This window comes from Carcharodon carcharias, assembly GCF_017639515.1.
Source record: "Carcharodon carcharias isolate sCarCar2 chromosome 37 unlocalized genomic scaffold, sCarCar2.pri SUPER_37_unloc_2, whole genome shotgun sequence".
Taxonomy (NCBI): domain Eukaryota; kingdom Metazoa; phylum Chordata; class Chondrichthyes; order Lamniformes; family Lamnidae; genus Carcharodon; species Carcharodon carcharias.
The window spans coordinates 4,131,156-4,146,692 of record NW_024470767.1 but is presented as its reverse complement, the minus strand read 5'-3'; the positions used below and the strand labels follow the sequence as shown (position 1 = coordinate 4,146,692).

Genomic DNA, 15,537 nt, shown 5'->3' with positions numbered 1-15,537 from the left:
CAGGGAGGAAATAACAGATGCTCTGAGGATCATTTTTCAATCCTCAATAGATACAGGCAAAGTCCCAGAGGATACCAGCTCTGCGAACATTGTACCACTATTTGAAAGAGGTGCACGGGATAGGCCAGGGAATGATAGGTCAGTCAGCCTGACTTCGGTGGTGGACAAATTATTGGAATCAGTTCTGAGAGACAGGATAAACTGTCACATAGGAAGGCAGGGATCGATCAGGTTTTGTTCGGGGAAGATCATGTCTTACAAACTTAACTGAATTTCATGAGGAAGTAACAAGGAGGATTGGTGAGGGTAGTGCAGTGGATGTTGTCTACGTGGATTTCTGTAAGGCATTTGACAAGGTCCCACATAGCACACAGGTCAGGAAAGTGAGATCCCAAGGGATACAGGGGAAGGTGGCGAGTTGGATCCAAAATTGGCTGTGTGACAGGAAGCAAAGAGTAATGGTCGAGGGGTGTTTTTGTGAAAGGAAAAAGTTTCCAGTGGCGTTCCACAGGGCTCAGTGTTTGGGCCCTTGCTGTTGTCATGTATATTTATGATTTAGACTTAAATGTGGGAGGCATGATTGGGAAATTTGCAGATGACACAGTAATTGGCGGTGTAGTTGATAGTGAAGAGGATAGTTGTCAACTCCAGAATTATATCAATGGTTTGGTTTTGTGGGCGGAGAAATGGCAAATGGAATTTAATCCGGAAAAGTGTGAGGTAATGCATTTGGGGAGGGCAAACGAAGCCAGGGAATACTCAATAAACGGGAGGATATTGAGAGGGGTTGAGGAAGTGAGAGACCTTGGATTGCATGTCCACAGGTCCCTGAAGGTGGCAGGACAGGTGGATAAGGTGGTAAAGGAAGCATATGGAATTCTTCCCTTTATTGGACGAGGTATTGAATACAACAGCAGGGGTGTAATGATGGAACTGTATAAAATGCTGGTTAATATGGAGTTGTGTATACAGTTCTGGTCACATTACAGGAAGGACATCATTGCTCTGGAGAGGGAGCAGAGGAGATTTACAAGAATGTTGCCAGGGCTTGAAAATTGCAGCAATGAGAGATTGGAAGGGCTGGGGTCCTTTTCTTTAGAACAGGGGAGGCTGAGGGGTGACTGAATTGAGATGTACAAAATTATGAGGGGCCTAGAGAGGGTAGACAGGAAAGACTTGTTCCCCCTGGCTGAGGGGTCAGTTACCAGGGGGCACAGATTGAAGGTGATTGGTAGAAGGATTAGAGGGGACATGAGGGAAAACCTTTTCACCCAGAGGGTGGTGGGGGTCTGGAATTCACGGCCTAAATCGGTGATTGAGGCTGAAAGGCTCAATATTTAAAAGGTAACTGGATCTGCACCTGAAGTGCTGTAAGCTGCAAGGCCACGGACCAGGGGCTGGGAAGTGGGGTTAAAGTGAGTGACTAGTTCCTTTTCTTCACTTTTTCTGGCCAGTGCAGACACGCTGGGCTGAATGGCCTCTTTCTACACTGTAACTTATCTCTGGTTCTAGGTTTAACCAATTTATTGGAGTTCTTTGAAGAAGTCATATTTGCCATGAATAAGGGGGAACTGGTGGATGTGCTGTACTGGGATTTTCAGAAGGCATTTGATAAAGTGCCACATGAAAGGTTATTGCAGAAAATAAAAGCTCGTGGTGTAGGGGGTAACGTATTGGCATGGATAGAAGATTGGCTGGCTAACAGGAAGCAGAGAATAGGCATAAATGGGTCTTTTCCTGGCTGGCAGGATGTGAGGAGTGGTGAGCACAGGGATCAGTGCTGGGGCCTCAACTGTTTATAATTTATATAAATGACTTGGGTGAAGGGACCGAAGGAAAGTTTGCTAAATTTGCAGGTGACACAAAGATAGGTAGGAAAGTAAATTGTGAAGAGAACATAAGGAGAGTACAAAGTGACAAAGGTAGGTTAAGCGAGTGAGTAAAAATCTGGCAAATGGGGTATAATGTGGGCAAATGTGAAATTGTTCATTTTGGCAGGAAGAATAAAAAAAGAAGCTTATTATCTAAATGGTGAGAGATTGAGGAGCACTGAGATTGAGAGGAATCTGGGTGTCCTAGTGCATGAATCACAAAAGGTTAGTATACAGGTACAGCAGGGAATTAGGAAAGCTCATAGATGTGAGTCTCTGGAACTCCCTTGTGGTGGAAGCAGAGTCTTTGAATATTTTTAGGGCAGAGGTGGATAGATTCATGATTAACAACAGGGTGAAAGGTTATCGGGGGTAGGCAGGAATGTGGGGTTGAGGTTGCATTCAGATCAGCCATGATCTTATTGAATGGTGGAGCAGGCTCCTTGTTCATATGAATGGGGATCCTAATACCTCTTCCCCTGTCCCCATCCATGGTCCTGAGGCAGCATCTCTGAATGGAGGATCATATTGTCATTGCGACTGAGTATATAGCGATCAGTGGAGGGATTGCTGTGTGCATCAGGGAGTTGAGTGTGTCGGGGCAGGGGGTGTGTGTCAGGGGGTTGAGTGTGCTGGGGTTGGGCTTTCGGGGTGGATGTGAGTGTGTCAGGGGAGTGAGTGTGTCAGGTGGGGGTGAGTGTGTCAGGCGGGTGATTGTGTCAGGGTGGGGTGAGTATTTCAGGTGGGTGAGAGTGTCAGGGTGGTGATGAGTGTGTCAGGTTGGTGGTGAGTGTCAGGGTGAGGGTGAGTGTGTCAGGTGGGGGTGAGTGTGTCAGGCGGGTGATTGTGTCAGGGTGGGGGTGAGTATTTCAGGTGGGTGAGTGTGTCGGGGTGGAGGTGAGTGTGCTGGAGTGGGGCTGTCGGGGTGGGGTGAGTGTGTCAGGGTGGCGGTCAGTGTGTCAGGGTGGGGGTGAGTGTGTCAGGGTGAGGGTGAGTATCAGGTGGATGAGTGTGTCAGGCAGGTGAGTGTGTCAGGTGGGTGAGTGTATCAGGGTGAGGGTGAGTGTGTCAGACGGGTGAGTGTGTCAGGGTGAGGGTGAGTGTGTCAGGCGGGTGAGTGTGTCAGGTGAGTGAGTGTGTCAGGTGGGTGAGTGTATCAGGGTGAGGGTGAGTGTGTCAGACGGGTGAGTGTGTCAGGGTGAGGGTGAGTGTGTCAGGCGGGTGAGTGTGTCAGGCGAGTGAGTGTGTCAGGTGGGTGAGTGTATCAGGGTGCGGGTGAGTGTGTCAGGTGGGTGAGTGTGTCAGACGGGTGAGTGTGTCAGGGTGAGGGTGAGTGTGTCAGGCGAGTGAGTGTGTCAGGCTGGTGAGTGTGTCAGGCGAGTGAGTGTGTCAGGTGGGTGAGTGTATCAGGGTGAGGGTGAGTGTGTCAGGTAGGTGAGTGGGTCAGGGTGAGTGTGTCAGGTGGGTGAGTGTATCAGGGTGGGGTTGAATGTGTCAGGCGGGTGAGTGTGTCAGGGTGAAGGTGAGTGTATCAGGGTGAGGATGAGTGTATCAGGGTGAGGGTGAGTGTGTCAGGTGGGTGAGTGGGTCAGGGTGAGGGTGAGTGTGTCAGGCGGATGGTACGACTATCACTGATTATCTGATTGTTAATTGGATTCTGCTTTCCTTCTCCCGGATCAGTTGCCGAGCTGTCTGATTCTCTTGGTGCCAGTTCCATTGTGAAGGTGGTGGGTTTCCCAGTGTCGGTGGATCAGGCGCAGCTCCCTGTTGATCATAACCGGGTCGGGGAGCAGTGGACAGTGCAGCACAGCCCCCTGGCCAGGTTGTCCAGTAAAGGTGTCCGCCGTTACTACCAGCAGCGCTGGCGGGTGGAGCACCTGATGGATTATGACTGGTGGCGGCACGGTCTGGTCTGCATGGTCTGTGGAAAATCCCTGGCTACGCTGACCCTCAGCACCATCAAACGGCACATTCTCCAGAACCACCCACACTCGCTCAACTTCAGCCAGGCCGAGAAAGAGAACATTCTGGAAGCCTGGAACGAGAGGGCCTTGCAGCATGACTGTACAGCGGTGCAGCTGCTGATGCCAGGACTGGGTCCGAGCTGGTCAGCTGGCAAGAGGCCTCGCTGCCTTTACCAGGAGCGCTGGCGGTTCGACTACCTGATGGACTATGACCGCTGGTGGCACACTCTGGTCTGCATGGTCTGTGGGAAATCGCTTACCACCATCGCCCTCAGCACCATCAAACGGCACATTCTCCAGAACCACCCACACTCGCTCAACTTCAGCCAGGCCGAGAAAGGGAACATTCTGGAAGCCTGGAACAAAACCACGTCTCAGCAGGAGAGGGCAGTGATCAAACCGTGGACTTCAGGGAAAGGGGAAACCCCAGCTCCGAACGTTCAAGCAGCAGTTGCAGGTAGAGTCATTGATCTCTGATCTATTAAAAATCGCAATACTGTAGGGAGCTGCACTCCTACCATCACAATTCTGAAGTAAAGTTATCCATGGCACATCTCTGTAATGAAAACTTCCTATGTAAACATGTCACCTGTAATTCCATCCACCTGCCACTGGTGGCAGTGTTGAGTCTTGCTTTTGCAGCTCCCGGCAGCTAAATTATACTTTGAGAGGGCAGGAGAGGTGATGGGCTGAATAGACACAAGGCAGGCTAATGCAGATGAAAGCAGAGGTCTGTGAGGGGGTGAGTACAGGGACAAAGGGCTGATTGACCTCTGTGCCACGACGTTCTGTGTGTTTGTATTCCTGTAGCCGTATCAGAGCCACGTGTGAATATTGGTGAGTGTGGTTTGCAGTATACAAGGTGAGAGGGAAAGCCTATTCACTCACCAGCCCTGAACTCACTGAGCTGCATTGGCTCCTGGTCCATCATGATTTTAAAATTCTTATCGCTGTTTTCAAATCACCCCATGGACTGCTCAGCTCCTTAACCCTCCTTAATCTCCTCAAAGTCTTGCAACTTTCCCTATCTGTAATCGCCTCCAGCCCCTACAACCCTCCCTATCTCTGTAACCTCCTCCAGCCCCTACACCCCTCCCTATCTCTGTAACCTCCTCCAGCCCCTACAACCCTCCCTATCTCTCTAACCTCCTCCAGCCCCTACAACCCTCCCTATCTCTGTAACCTCCTCCAGTCCCTACAACCCTCCCTATCTCTGTAACCTCCTCCAGCCCCTACACCCCTCCCTATCTCTGTAACCTCTTCCAGCCCCTATACCCCTCCCTATCTCTATAACCTCCTCCAGCCCCTACAAACCTCCCTATCTCTATAACCTCCTCCAGCCCCTACAATCCTCCCTATCTCTGTAATCTCGTCCAGGCCCTACAATCCTCCCTACCTCTGTAACCTCCTCCAGCCCCAAAAACCCTTCCTAACTCTGTAACTTCCTTCAGCCCCTACAAACCTCCCTATCTCTGTAACCTCCTCCAGCCCCTACAATCCTCCCTATCTCTGTAACCTCCTACAATCCTCCCTATATCTGTAACCTCCTACAGCCCCTACAATCCTCCCTATCTCTGTAACCTCCTACAACCCTCCCTATCTCTCTAACCTCCTCCAGCCCCTAGAACCCTCCCTATCTCTGTAACCTCCTCCAGCCCCTACAATCCTCCCTATTTCTGTAACCTCCTCCAGCCCCTACACCCCTCCCTATCTCTGTAAACTCCTCCAGCCCCTACACCCCTCCCTATCTCTCTAACCTCCTTCAGCCCCTACAACCCTCCCTATCTCTGTAACCTCCTCCAGCCCCTACAATCCTCCCTATTTCTGTAACCTCCTCTGGCCCCTACACCCCTCCCTATCTCTGTAAACTCCTCCAGTCCCTACAACCATCTCTATCTCTGTAACCTCCTCCAGCCTCTACACCCCTACCTATCTCTGTAAACATCTCCAGTCCCTACAACCCTCCCTATCTCTCTAACCTCCTCCAGCCCCTAGAACCCTCCCTATCTCTGTAACCTCCTCCAGCCCCCACACCCCTCCCTATCTCTGTAACCTCCTCCAGTCCCTACAACCCTCCCTATCTCTCTAACCTCCTCCAGCCCCTAGAACCCTCCCTATCTCTCTAACCTCCTCCAGCCCCTACACCCCTCCCTATCTCTGTAACCTCCTCCAGCCCCCACACCCCTCCCTATCTCTGTAACCTCTTCCAGCCCCTATACCCCTCCCTATCTCTGTAACCTCCTCCAGCCCCTACACCCCTCCCTATCTCTGTAACCTCCTCCAGCCCCTACACCCCTCCCTATCTCTGTAACCTCTTCCAGCCCCTATACCCCTCCCTATCTCTGTAACCTCCTCCAGCCCCTACAATCCTCCCTATCTCTGTAATCTCCTCCAGGCCCTACAATCCTCCCTACCTCTGTAACCTCCTCCAGCCCCAAAAACCCCTCCTAACTCTGTAACCTCCTTCAGCCCCTACAACCCTCCCTATCTCTGTAACCTCCTCCAGCCCCTACAATCCTCCCTATCTCTGTAACCTCCTACAATCCTCCCTATCTCTGTAACCTCCTAAAGCCCCTACAATCCCCCCTATCTCTGTAACCTCCTACAACCCTCCCTATCTCTCTAACCTCCTCCAGCCCCTAGAACCCTCCCTATCTCAGTAACCTCCTCCAGCCCCTACAATCCTCCCTATTTCTGTAACCTCCTCCAGCCCCTACACCCCTCCCTATCTCTGTAACCTCCTCCAGCCCCTACACCCCTCCCTATCTCTGTAAACTCCTCCAGCCCCTACACCCCTCCCTATCTCTCTAACCTCCTCCAGTCCCTACAACCCTCCCTATATCTCTAACCTCCTCCAGCCCCTAGAACCCTCCCTATCTCTCTAACCTCCTCCAGCCCCTACACCCCTCCCTATCTCTGTAACCTCCTCTAGCCCCCACACCCCTCCCTATCTCTGTAACCTCCTCCAGCCCCTACAACCCTCCCTATCTCTGTAACCTCCTCCAGCCCCTACTACCATCCCTTTCTCTGTAACCTCCTCCAGACCCTACAACTCTCCCTATCTCTGTAACCTCCTCCAGCCCCTACACCCCTCCCTATCTCTGTAACCTCCTCCAGCCCCTACAATCCTCCCTATCTCTGTAACCTCCTCCAGCCCCTACAACCCTCCCTATCTCTGTAATCTCCTCCAGCCCCTACAACCATCCCTTTCTCTGTAACCTCCTCCAGCCCCTACAACCATCCCTTTCTCTGTAACCTCCTCCAGCCCCTACAACCCTCCCTATCTCTTGTCACCTCCTCCAGCCCCTACAACCCTCCCTATCTCTGTAACCACCTCCAGTCCCTACAACCCTCCCTATCTCTGTAACCTCCTACAACCCTCCCTATCTCTGTAACCTCCTCCAGCCCTTACAGTCCTCCCTATTTCTGTAACCTCCTCCAGCCCCTACACCCCTCCCTATCTCTGTAACCGCCTCCAGTCCCTACAACCCTCCCTATCTCTGTAACCTCCTCCAGCCCCTACAATCCTCCCTATTTCTGTAACCTCCTCCAGCCTCTACACCCCTCCCTATCTCTGTAAACTCCTCCAGCCCCTACACCCCTCCCTATCTCTGTAAACTCCTCCAGCCCCTACACCCCTCCCTATCTCTCTAACCTCCTCCAGTCCCTACAACCCTCCCTATATCTCTAACCTCCTCCAGCCCCTAGAACCCACCCTATCTCTCTAACCTCCTCCAGCCCCTACACCCCTCCCTATCTCTGTAACCTCCTCTAGCCCCCACACCCCTCCCTATCTCTGTAACCTCCTCCAGCCCCTACAACCCTCCCTATCTCTGTAACCTCCTCCAGCCCCTACTACCATCCCTTTCTCTGTAACCTCCTCCAGTCCCTACAACTCTCCCTATCTCTGTAACCTCCTCCAGCCCCTACACCCCTCCCTATCTCTGTAACCTCCTCCAGGCCCTACAATCCTCCCTATCTCTGTAACCTCCTCCAGCCCCTACAACCCTCCCTATCTCTGTAATCTCCTCCAGCCCCTACAACCATCCCTTTCTCTGTAACCTCCTCCAGCCCCTACAACCATCCCTTTCTCTGTAACCTCCTCCAGCCCCTACAACCCTCCCTATCTCTTGTCACCTCCTCCAGCCCCTACAACCCTCCCTATCTCTGTAACCACCTCCAGTCCCTACAACCCTCCCTATCTCTGTAACCTCCTACAACCCTCCCTATCTCTGTAACCTCCTCCAGCCCCTACAGTCCTCCCTATTTCTGTAACCTCCTCCAGCCCCTACACCCCTCCCTATCTCTGTAACCGCCTCCAGTCCCTACAACCATCCCTTTCTCTGTAACCTCCTCCAGCCCCTACAACCCTCCCTATCTCTTGTCACCTCCTCCAGCCCCTACAACCCTCCCTATCTCTGTAACCACCTCCAGTCCCTACAACCCTCCCTATCTCTGTAACCTCCTACAACCCTCCCTATCTCTGTAACCTCCTCCAGCCCCTACAGTCCTCCCTATTTCTGTAACCTCCTCCAGCCCCTACACCCCTCCCTATCTCTGTAACCGCCTCCAGTCCCTACAACCCTCCCTATCTCTGTAACCTCCTCCAGCCCCTACAATCCTCCCTATTTCTGTAACCTCCTCCAGCCTCTACACCCCTCCCTATCTCTGTAATCTCCTCCAGCCCCTACACCCCTCCCTATCTCTCTAACCTCCTTCAGCCCCTACAACCCTCCCTATCTCTGTAACCTCCTGCAGCCCCTACAATCCTCCCTATTTCTGTAACCTCCTCCGGCCCCTACACCCCTCCCTATCTCTGTAACCTCTTCCACTCCCTACAACCCTCCCTATCTCTGTAACCTCCTTCAGCCTCTACTACCCTCCCTATCTCTCTAACCTCCTCCAGCCCCTAGAACCCTCCCTATCTCTGTAACCTCCTCCAGCCCCTACAATCCTCCCTATTTCTGTAACCTCCTCCAGCCCCTAGACCCCTCCCTATCTCTGTAAACTCCTCCAGCCCCTACACCCCTCCCTATCTCTCTAACCTCCTTCAGCCCCTACAATCCTCCCTATCTCTGTAACCTCCTCCAGCCCCTACAATCCTCCCTATTTCTGTAACCTCCTCTGGCCCCTACACCCCTCCCTATCTCTTTAAACTCCTCCAGTCCCTACAACCATCTCTATCTCTGTAACCTCCTCCAGCCTCTACACCCCTACCTATCTCTGTAAACATCTCCAGTCCCTACAATCCTCCCTATCTCTCTAACCTCCTCCCGCCCCTAGAACCCTCCCTATCTCTGTAACCTCCTCCAGCCCCCACACCCCTCCCTATCTCTGTAAACTCCTCCAGCCCCTACAACCCTCCCTATCTCTGTAACCTCCTCCAGGCCCTACAATCCTCCCTATCTCTGTAACCTCCTCCAGCCCCTACAACCCTCCCTATCTCTGTAATCTCCTCCAGCCCCTACAACCATCCCTTTCTCTGTAACCTCCTCCAGCCCCTACAACCATCCCTTTCTCTGTAACCTCCTCCAGCCCCTACAACCCTCCCTATCTCTTGTCACCTCCTCCAGCCCCTACAACCCTCCCTATCTCTGTAACCACCTCCAGTCCCTACAACCCTCCCTATCTCTGTAACCTCCTACAACCCTCCCTATCTCTGTAACCTCCTCCAGCCCCTACAGTCCTCCCTATTTCTGTAACCTCCTCCAGCCCCTACACCCCTCCCTATCTCTGTAACCGCCTCCAGTCCCTACAACCCTCCCTATCTCTGTAACCTCCTCCAGCCCCTACAATCCTCCCTATTTCTGTAACCTCCTCCAGCCTCTACACCCCTCCCTATCTCTGTAAACTCCTCCAGCCCCTACACCCCTCCCTATCTCTGTAAACTCCTCCAGCCCCTACACCCCTCCCTATCTCTCTAACCTCCTCCAGTCCCTACAACCCTCCCTATATCTCTAACCTCCTCCAGCCCCTAGAACCCTCCCTATCTCTCTAACCTCCTCCAGCCCCTACACCCCTCCCTATCTCTGTAACCTCCTCTAGCCCCCACTCCCCTCCCTATCTCTGTAACCTCCTCCAGCCCCTACAACCCTCCCTATCTCTGTAACCTCCTCCAGCCCCTACTACCATCCCTTTCTCTGTAACCTCCTCCAGTCCCTACAACTCTCCCTATCTCTGTAACCTCCTCCAGCCCCTACACCCCTCCCTATCTCTGTAACCTCCTCCAGGCCCTACAATCCTCCCTATCTCTGTAACCTCCTCCAGCCCCTACAACCCTCCCTATCTCTGTAATCTCCTCCAGCCCCTACAACCATCCCTTTCTCTGTAACCTCCTCCAGCCCCTACAACCATCCCTTTCTCTGTAACCTCCTCCAGCCCCTACAACCCTCCCTATCTCTTGTCACCTCCTCCAGCCACTACAACCCTTCCTATCTCTGTAACCACCTCCAGTCCCTACAACCCTCCCTATCTCTGTAACCTCCTACAACCCTCCCTATCTCTGTAACCTCCTCCAGCCCCTACAGTCCTCCCTATTTCTGTAACCTCCTCCAGCCCCTACACCCCTCCCTATCTCTGTAACCGCCTCCAGTCCCTACAACCCTCCCTATCTCTGTAACCTCCTCCAGCCCCTACAATCCTCCCTATTTCTGTAACCTCCTCCAGCCTCTACACCCCTCCCTATCTCTGTAAACTCCTCCAGCCCCTACACCCCTCCCTATCTCTGTAAACTCCTCCAGCCCCTACACCCCTCCCTATCTCTCTAACCTCCTCCAGTCCCTACAACCCTCCCTATATCTCTAACCTCCTCCAGCCCCTAGAACCCTCCCTATCTCTCTAACCTCCTCCAGCCCCTACACCCCTCCCTATCTCTGTAACCTCCTCTAGCCCCCACACCCCTCCCTATCTCTGTAACCTCCTCCAGCCCCTACAACCCTCCCTATCTCTGTAACCTCCTCCAGCCCCTACTACCATCCCTTTCTCTGTAACCTCCTCCAGTCCCTACAACTCTCCCTATCTCTGTAACCTCCTCCAGCCCCTACACCCCTCCCTATCTCTGTAACCTCCTCCAGGCCCTACAATCCTCCCTATCTCTGTAACCTCCTCCAGCCCCTACAACCCTCCCTATCTCTGTAATCTCCTCCAGCCCCTACAACCATCCCTTTCTCTGTAACCTCCTCCAGCCCCTACAACCATCCCTTTCTCTGTAACCTCCTCCAGCCCCTACAACCCTCCCTATCTCTTGTCACCTCCTCCAGCCCCTACAACCCTCCCTATCTCTGTAACCACCTCCAGTCCCTACAACCCTCCCTATCTCTGTAACCTCCTACAACCCTCCCTATCTCTGTAACCTCCTCCAGGCCCTACAATCCTCCCTATCTCTGTAACCTCCTCCAGCCCCTACAACCCTCCCTATCTCTGTAATCTCCTCCAGCCCCTACAACCATCCCTTTCTCTGTAACCTCCTCCAGCCCCTACAACCATCCCTTTCTCTGTAACCTCCTCCAGCCCCTACAACCCTCCCTATCTCTTGTCACCTCCTCCAGCCCCTACAACCCTCCCTATCTCTGTAACCACCTCCAGTCCCTACAACCCTCCCTATCTCTGTAACCTCCTACAACCCTCCCTATCTCTGTAACCTCCTCCAGCCCCTACAGTCCTCCCTATTTCTGTAACCTCCTCCAGCCCCTACACCCCTCCCTATCTCTGTAACCGCCTCCAGTCCCTACAACCATCCCTTTCTCTGTAACCTCCTCCAGCCCCTACAACCCTCCCTATCTCTTGTCACCTCCTCCAGCCCCTACAACCCTCCCTATCTCTGTAACCACCTCCAGTCCCTACAACCCTCCCTATCTCTGTAACCTCCTACAACCCTCCCTATCTCTGTAACCTCCTCCAGCCCCTACAGTCCTCCCTATTTCTGTAACCTCCTCCAGCCCCTACACCCCTCCCTATCTCTGTAACCGCCTCCAGTCCCTACAACCCTCCCTATCTCTGTAACCTCCTCCAGCCCCTACAATCCTCCCTATTTCTGTAACCTCCTCCAGCCTCTACACCCCTCCCTATCTCTGTAATCTCCTCCAGCCCCTACACCCCTCCCTATCTCTCTAACCTCCTTCAGCCCCTACAACCCTCCCTATCTCTGTAACCTCCTGCAGCCCCTACAATCCTCCCTATTTCTGTAACCTCCTCCGGCCCCTACACCCCTCCCTATCTCTGTAACCTCTTCCACTCCCTACAACCCTCCCTATCTCTGTAACCTCCTTCAGCCTCTACTACCCTCCCTATCTCTCTAACCTCCTCCAGCCCCTAGAACCCTCCCTATCTCTGTAACCTCCTCCAGCCCCTACAATCCTCCCTATTTCTGTAACCTCCTCCAGCCCCTAGACCCCTCCCTATCTCTGTAAACTCCTCCAGCCCCTACACCCCTCCCTATCTCTCTAACCTCCTTCAGCCCCTACAATCCTCCCTATCTCTGTAACCTCCTCCAGCCCCTACAATCCTCCCTATTTCTGTAACCTCCTCTGGCCCCTACACCCCTCCCTATCTCTTTAAACTCCTCCAGTCCCTACAACCATCTCTATCTCTGTAACCTCCTCCAGCCTCTACACCCCTACCTATCTCTGTAAACATCTCCAGTCCCTACAATCCTCCCTATCTCTCTAACCTCCTCCCGCCCCTAGAACCCTCCCTATCTCTGTAACCTCCTCCAGCCCCCACACCCCTCCCTATCTCTGTAACCTCCTCCAGCCCCTACAACCCTCCCTATCTCTGTAACCTCCTCCAGGCCCTACAATCCTCCCTATCTCTGTAACCTCCTCCAGCCCCTACAACCCTCCCTATCTCTGTAATCTCCTCCAGCCCCTACAACCATCCCTTTCTCTGTAACCTCCTCCAGCCCCTACAACCATCCCTTTCTCTGTAACCTCCTCCAGCCCCTACAACCCTCCCTATCTCTTGTCACCTCCTCCAGCCCCTACAACCCTCCCTATCTCTGTAACCACCTCCAGTCCCTACAACCCTCCCTATCTCTGTAACCTCCTACAACCCTCCCTATCTCTGTAACCTCCTCCAGCCCCTACAGTCCTCCCTATTTCTGTAACCTCCTCCAGCCCCTACACCCCTCCCTATCTCTGTAACCGCCTCCAGTCCCTACAACCCTCCCTATCTCTGTAACCTCCTCCAGCCCCTACAATCCTCCCTATTTCTGTAACCTCCTCCAGCCTCTACACCCCTCCCTATCTCTGTAAACTCCTCCAGCCCCTACACCCCTCCCTATCTCTGTAAACTCCTCCAGCCCCTACACCCCTCCCTCTGTCTCTAACCTCCTCCAGTCCCTACAACCCTCCCTATATCTCTAACCTCCTCCAGCCCCTAGAACCCTCCCTATCTCTCTAACCTCCTCCAGCCCCTACACCCCTCCCTATCTCTGTAACCTCCTCTAGCCCCCACTCCCCTCCCTATCTCTGTAACCTCCTCCAGCCCCTACAACCCTCCCTATCTCTGTAACCTCCTCCAGCCCCTACTACCATCCCTTTCTCTGTAACCTCCTCCAGTCCCTACAACTCTCCCTATCTCTGTAACCTCCTCCAGCCCCTACACCCCTCCCTATCTCTGTAACCTCCTCCAGGCCCTACAATCCTCCCTATCTCTGTAACCTCCTCCAGCCCCTACAACCCTCCCTATCTCTGTAATCTCCTCCAGCCCCTACAACCATCCCTTTCTCTGTAACCTCCTCCAGCCCCTACAACCATCCCTTTCTCTGTAACCTCCTCCAGCCCCTACAACCCTCCCTATCTCTTGTCACCTCCTCCAGCCACTACAACCCTTCCTATCTCTGTAACCACCTCCAGTCCCTACAACCCTCCCTATCTCTGTAACCTCCTACAACCCTCCCTATCTCTGTAACCTCCTCCAGCCCCTACAGTCCTCCCTATTTCTGTAACCTCCTCCAGCCCCTACACCCCTCCCTATCTCTGTAACCGCCTCCAGTCCCTACAACCCTCCCTATCTCTGTAACCTCCTCCAGCCCCTACAATCCTCCCTATTTCTGTAACCTCCTCCAGCCTCTACACCCCTCCCTATCTCTGTAAACTCCTCCAGCCCCTACACCCCTCCCTATCTCTGTAAACTCCTCCAGCCCCTACACCCCTCCCTATCTCTCTAACCTCCTCCAGTCCCTACAACCCTCCCTATATCTCTAACCTCCTCCAGCCCCTAGAACCCTCCCTATCTCTCTAACCTCCTCCAGCCCCTACACCCCTCCCTATCTCTGTAACCTCCTCTAGCCCCCACACCCCTCCCTATCTCTGTAACCTCCTCCAGCCCCTACAACCCTCCCTATCTCTGTAACCTCCTCCAGCCCCTACTACCATCCCTTTCTCTGTAACCTCCTCCAGTCCCTACAACTCTCCCTATCTCTGTAACCTCCTCCAGCCCCTACACCCCTCCCTATCTCTGTAACCTCCTCCAGGCCCTACAATCCTCCCTATCTCTGTAACCTCCTCCAGCCCCTACAACCCTCCCTATCTCTGTAATCTCCTCCAGCCCCTACAACCATCCCTTTCTCTGTAACCTCCTCCAGCCCCTACAACCATCCCTTTCTCTGTAACCTCCTCCAGCCCCTACAACCCTCCCTATCTCTTGTCACCTCCTCCAGCCCCTACAACCCTCCCTATCTCTGTAACCACCTCCAGTCCCTACAACCCTCCCTATCTCTGTAACCTCCTACAACCCTCCCTATCTCTGTAACCTCCTCCAGCCCCTACAGTCCTCCCTATTTCTGTAACCTCCTCCAGCCCCTACACCCCTCCCTATCTCTGTAACCGCCTCCAGTCCCTACAACCCTCCCTATCTCTGTAACCTCCTCCAGCCCCTACAATCCTCCCTATTTCTGTAACCTCCTCCAGCCTCTACACCCCTCCCTATCTCTGTAATCTCCTCCAGCCCCTACACCCCTCCCTATCTCTCTAACCTCCTTCAGCCCCTACAACCCTCCCTATCTCTGTAACCTCCTGCAGCCCCTACAATCCTCCCTATTTCTGTAACCTCCTCCGGCCCCTACACCCCTCCCTATCTCTGTAACCTCTTCCACTCCCTACAACCCTCCCTATCTCTGTAACCTCCTTCAGCCTCTACTACCCTCCCTATCTCTCTAACCTCCTCCAGCCCCTAGAACCCTCCCTATCTCTGTAACCTCCTCCAGCCCCTACAATCCTCCCTATTTCTGTAACCTCCTCCAGCCCCTAGACCCCTCCCTATCTCTGTAAACTCCTCCAGCCCCTACACCCCTCCCTATCTCTCTAACCTCCTTCAGCCCCTACAACCCTCCCTATCTCTGTAACCTCCTTCAGCCCCTACAATCCTCCCTATTTCTGTAACCTCCTCTGGCCCCTACACCCCTCCCTATCTCTTTAAACTCCTCCAGTCCCTACAACCATCTCTATCTCTGTAACCTCCTCCAGCCTCTACACCCCTACTTATCTCTGTAAACATCTCCAGTCCCTACAACCCTCCCTATCTCTCTAACCTCCTCCCGCCCCTAGAACCCTCCCTATCTCTGTAACCTCCTCCAGCCCCCACACCCCTCCCTATCTCTGTAACCTCCTCCAGCCCCTACAACCCTCCCTATCTCTGTACCCTCCTCCAGGCCCTACAATCCTCCCTATCTCTGTAACCTCCTCCAGCCCCTACAACCCTCC

At 53.5% G+C, this 15,537-nt stretch overlaps 1 protein-coding gene across 1 annotated transcript in view; it reads left to right on the top strand.

The window, feature by feature from the left end:
• The window catches only part of LOC121274692 (uncharacterized protein C11orf95-like), a 91,088-nt gene that overhangs the window by 63,988 nt on the left and 11,563 nt on the right, over positions 1–15,537 (top strand). The window contains exon 4 of the mRNA XM_041181995.1: positions 3,552–4,292. Within this exon, the coding sequence (XP_041037929.1) occupies positions 3,552–4,292 (741 nt within the window). The remainder of the gene's footprint in view (positions 1–3,551; positions 4,293–15,537) is intronic.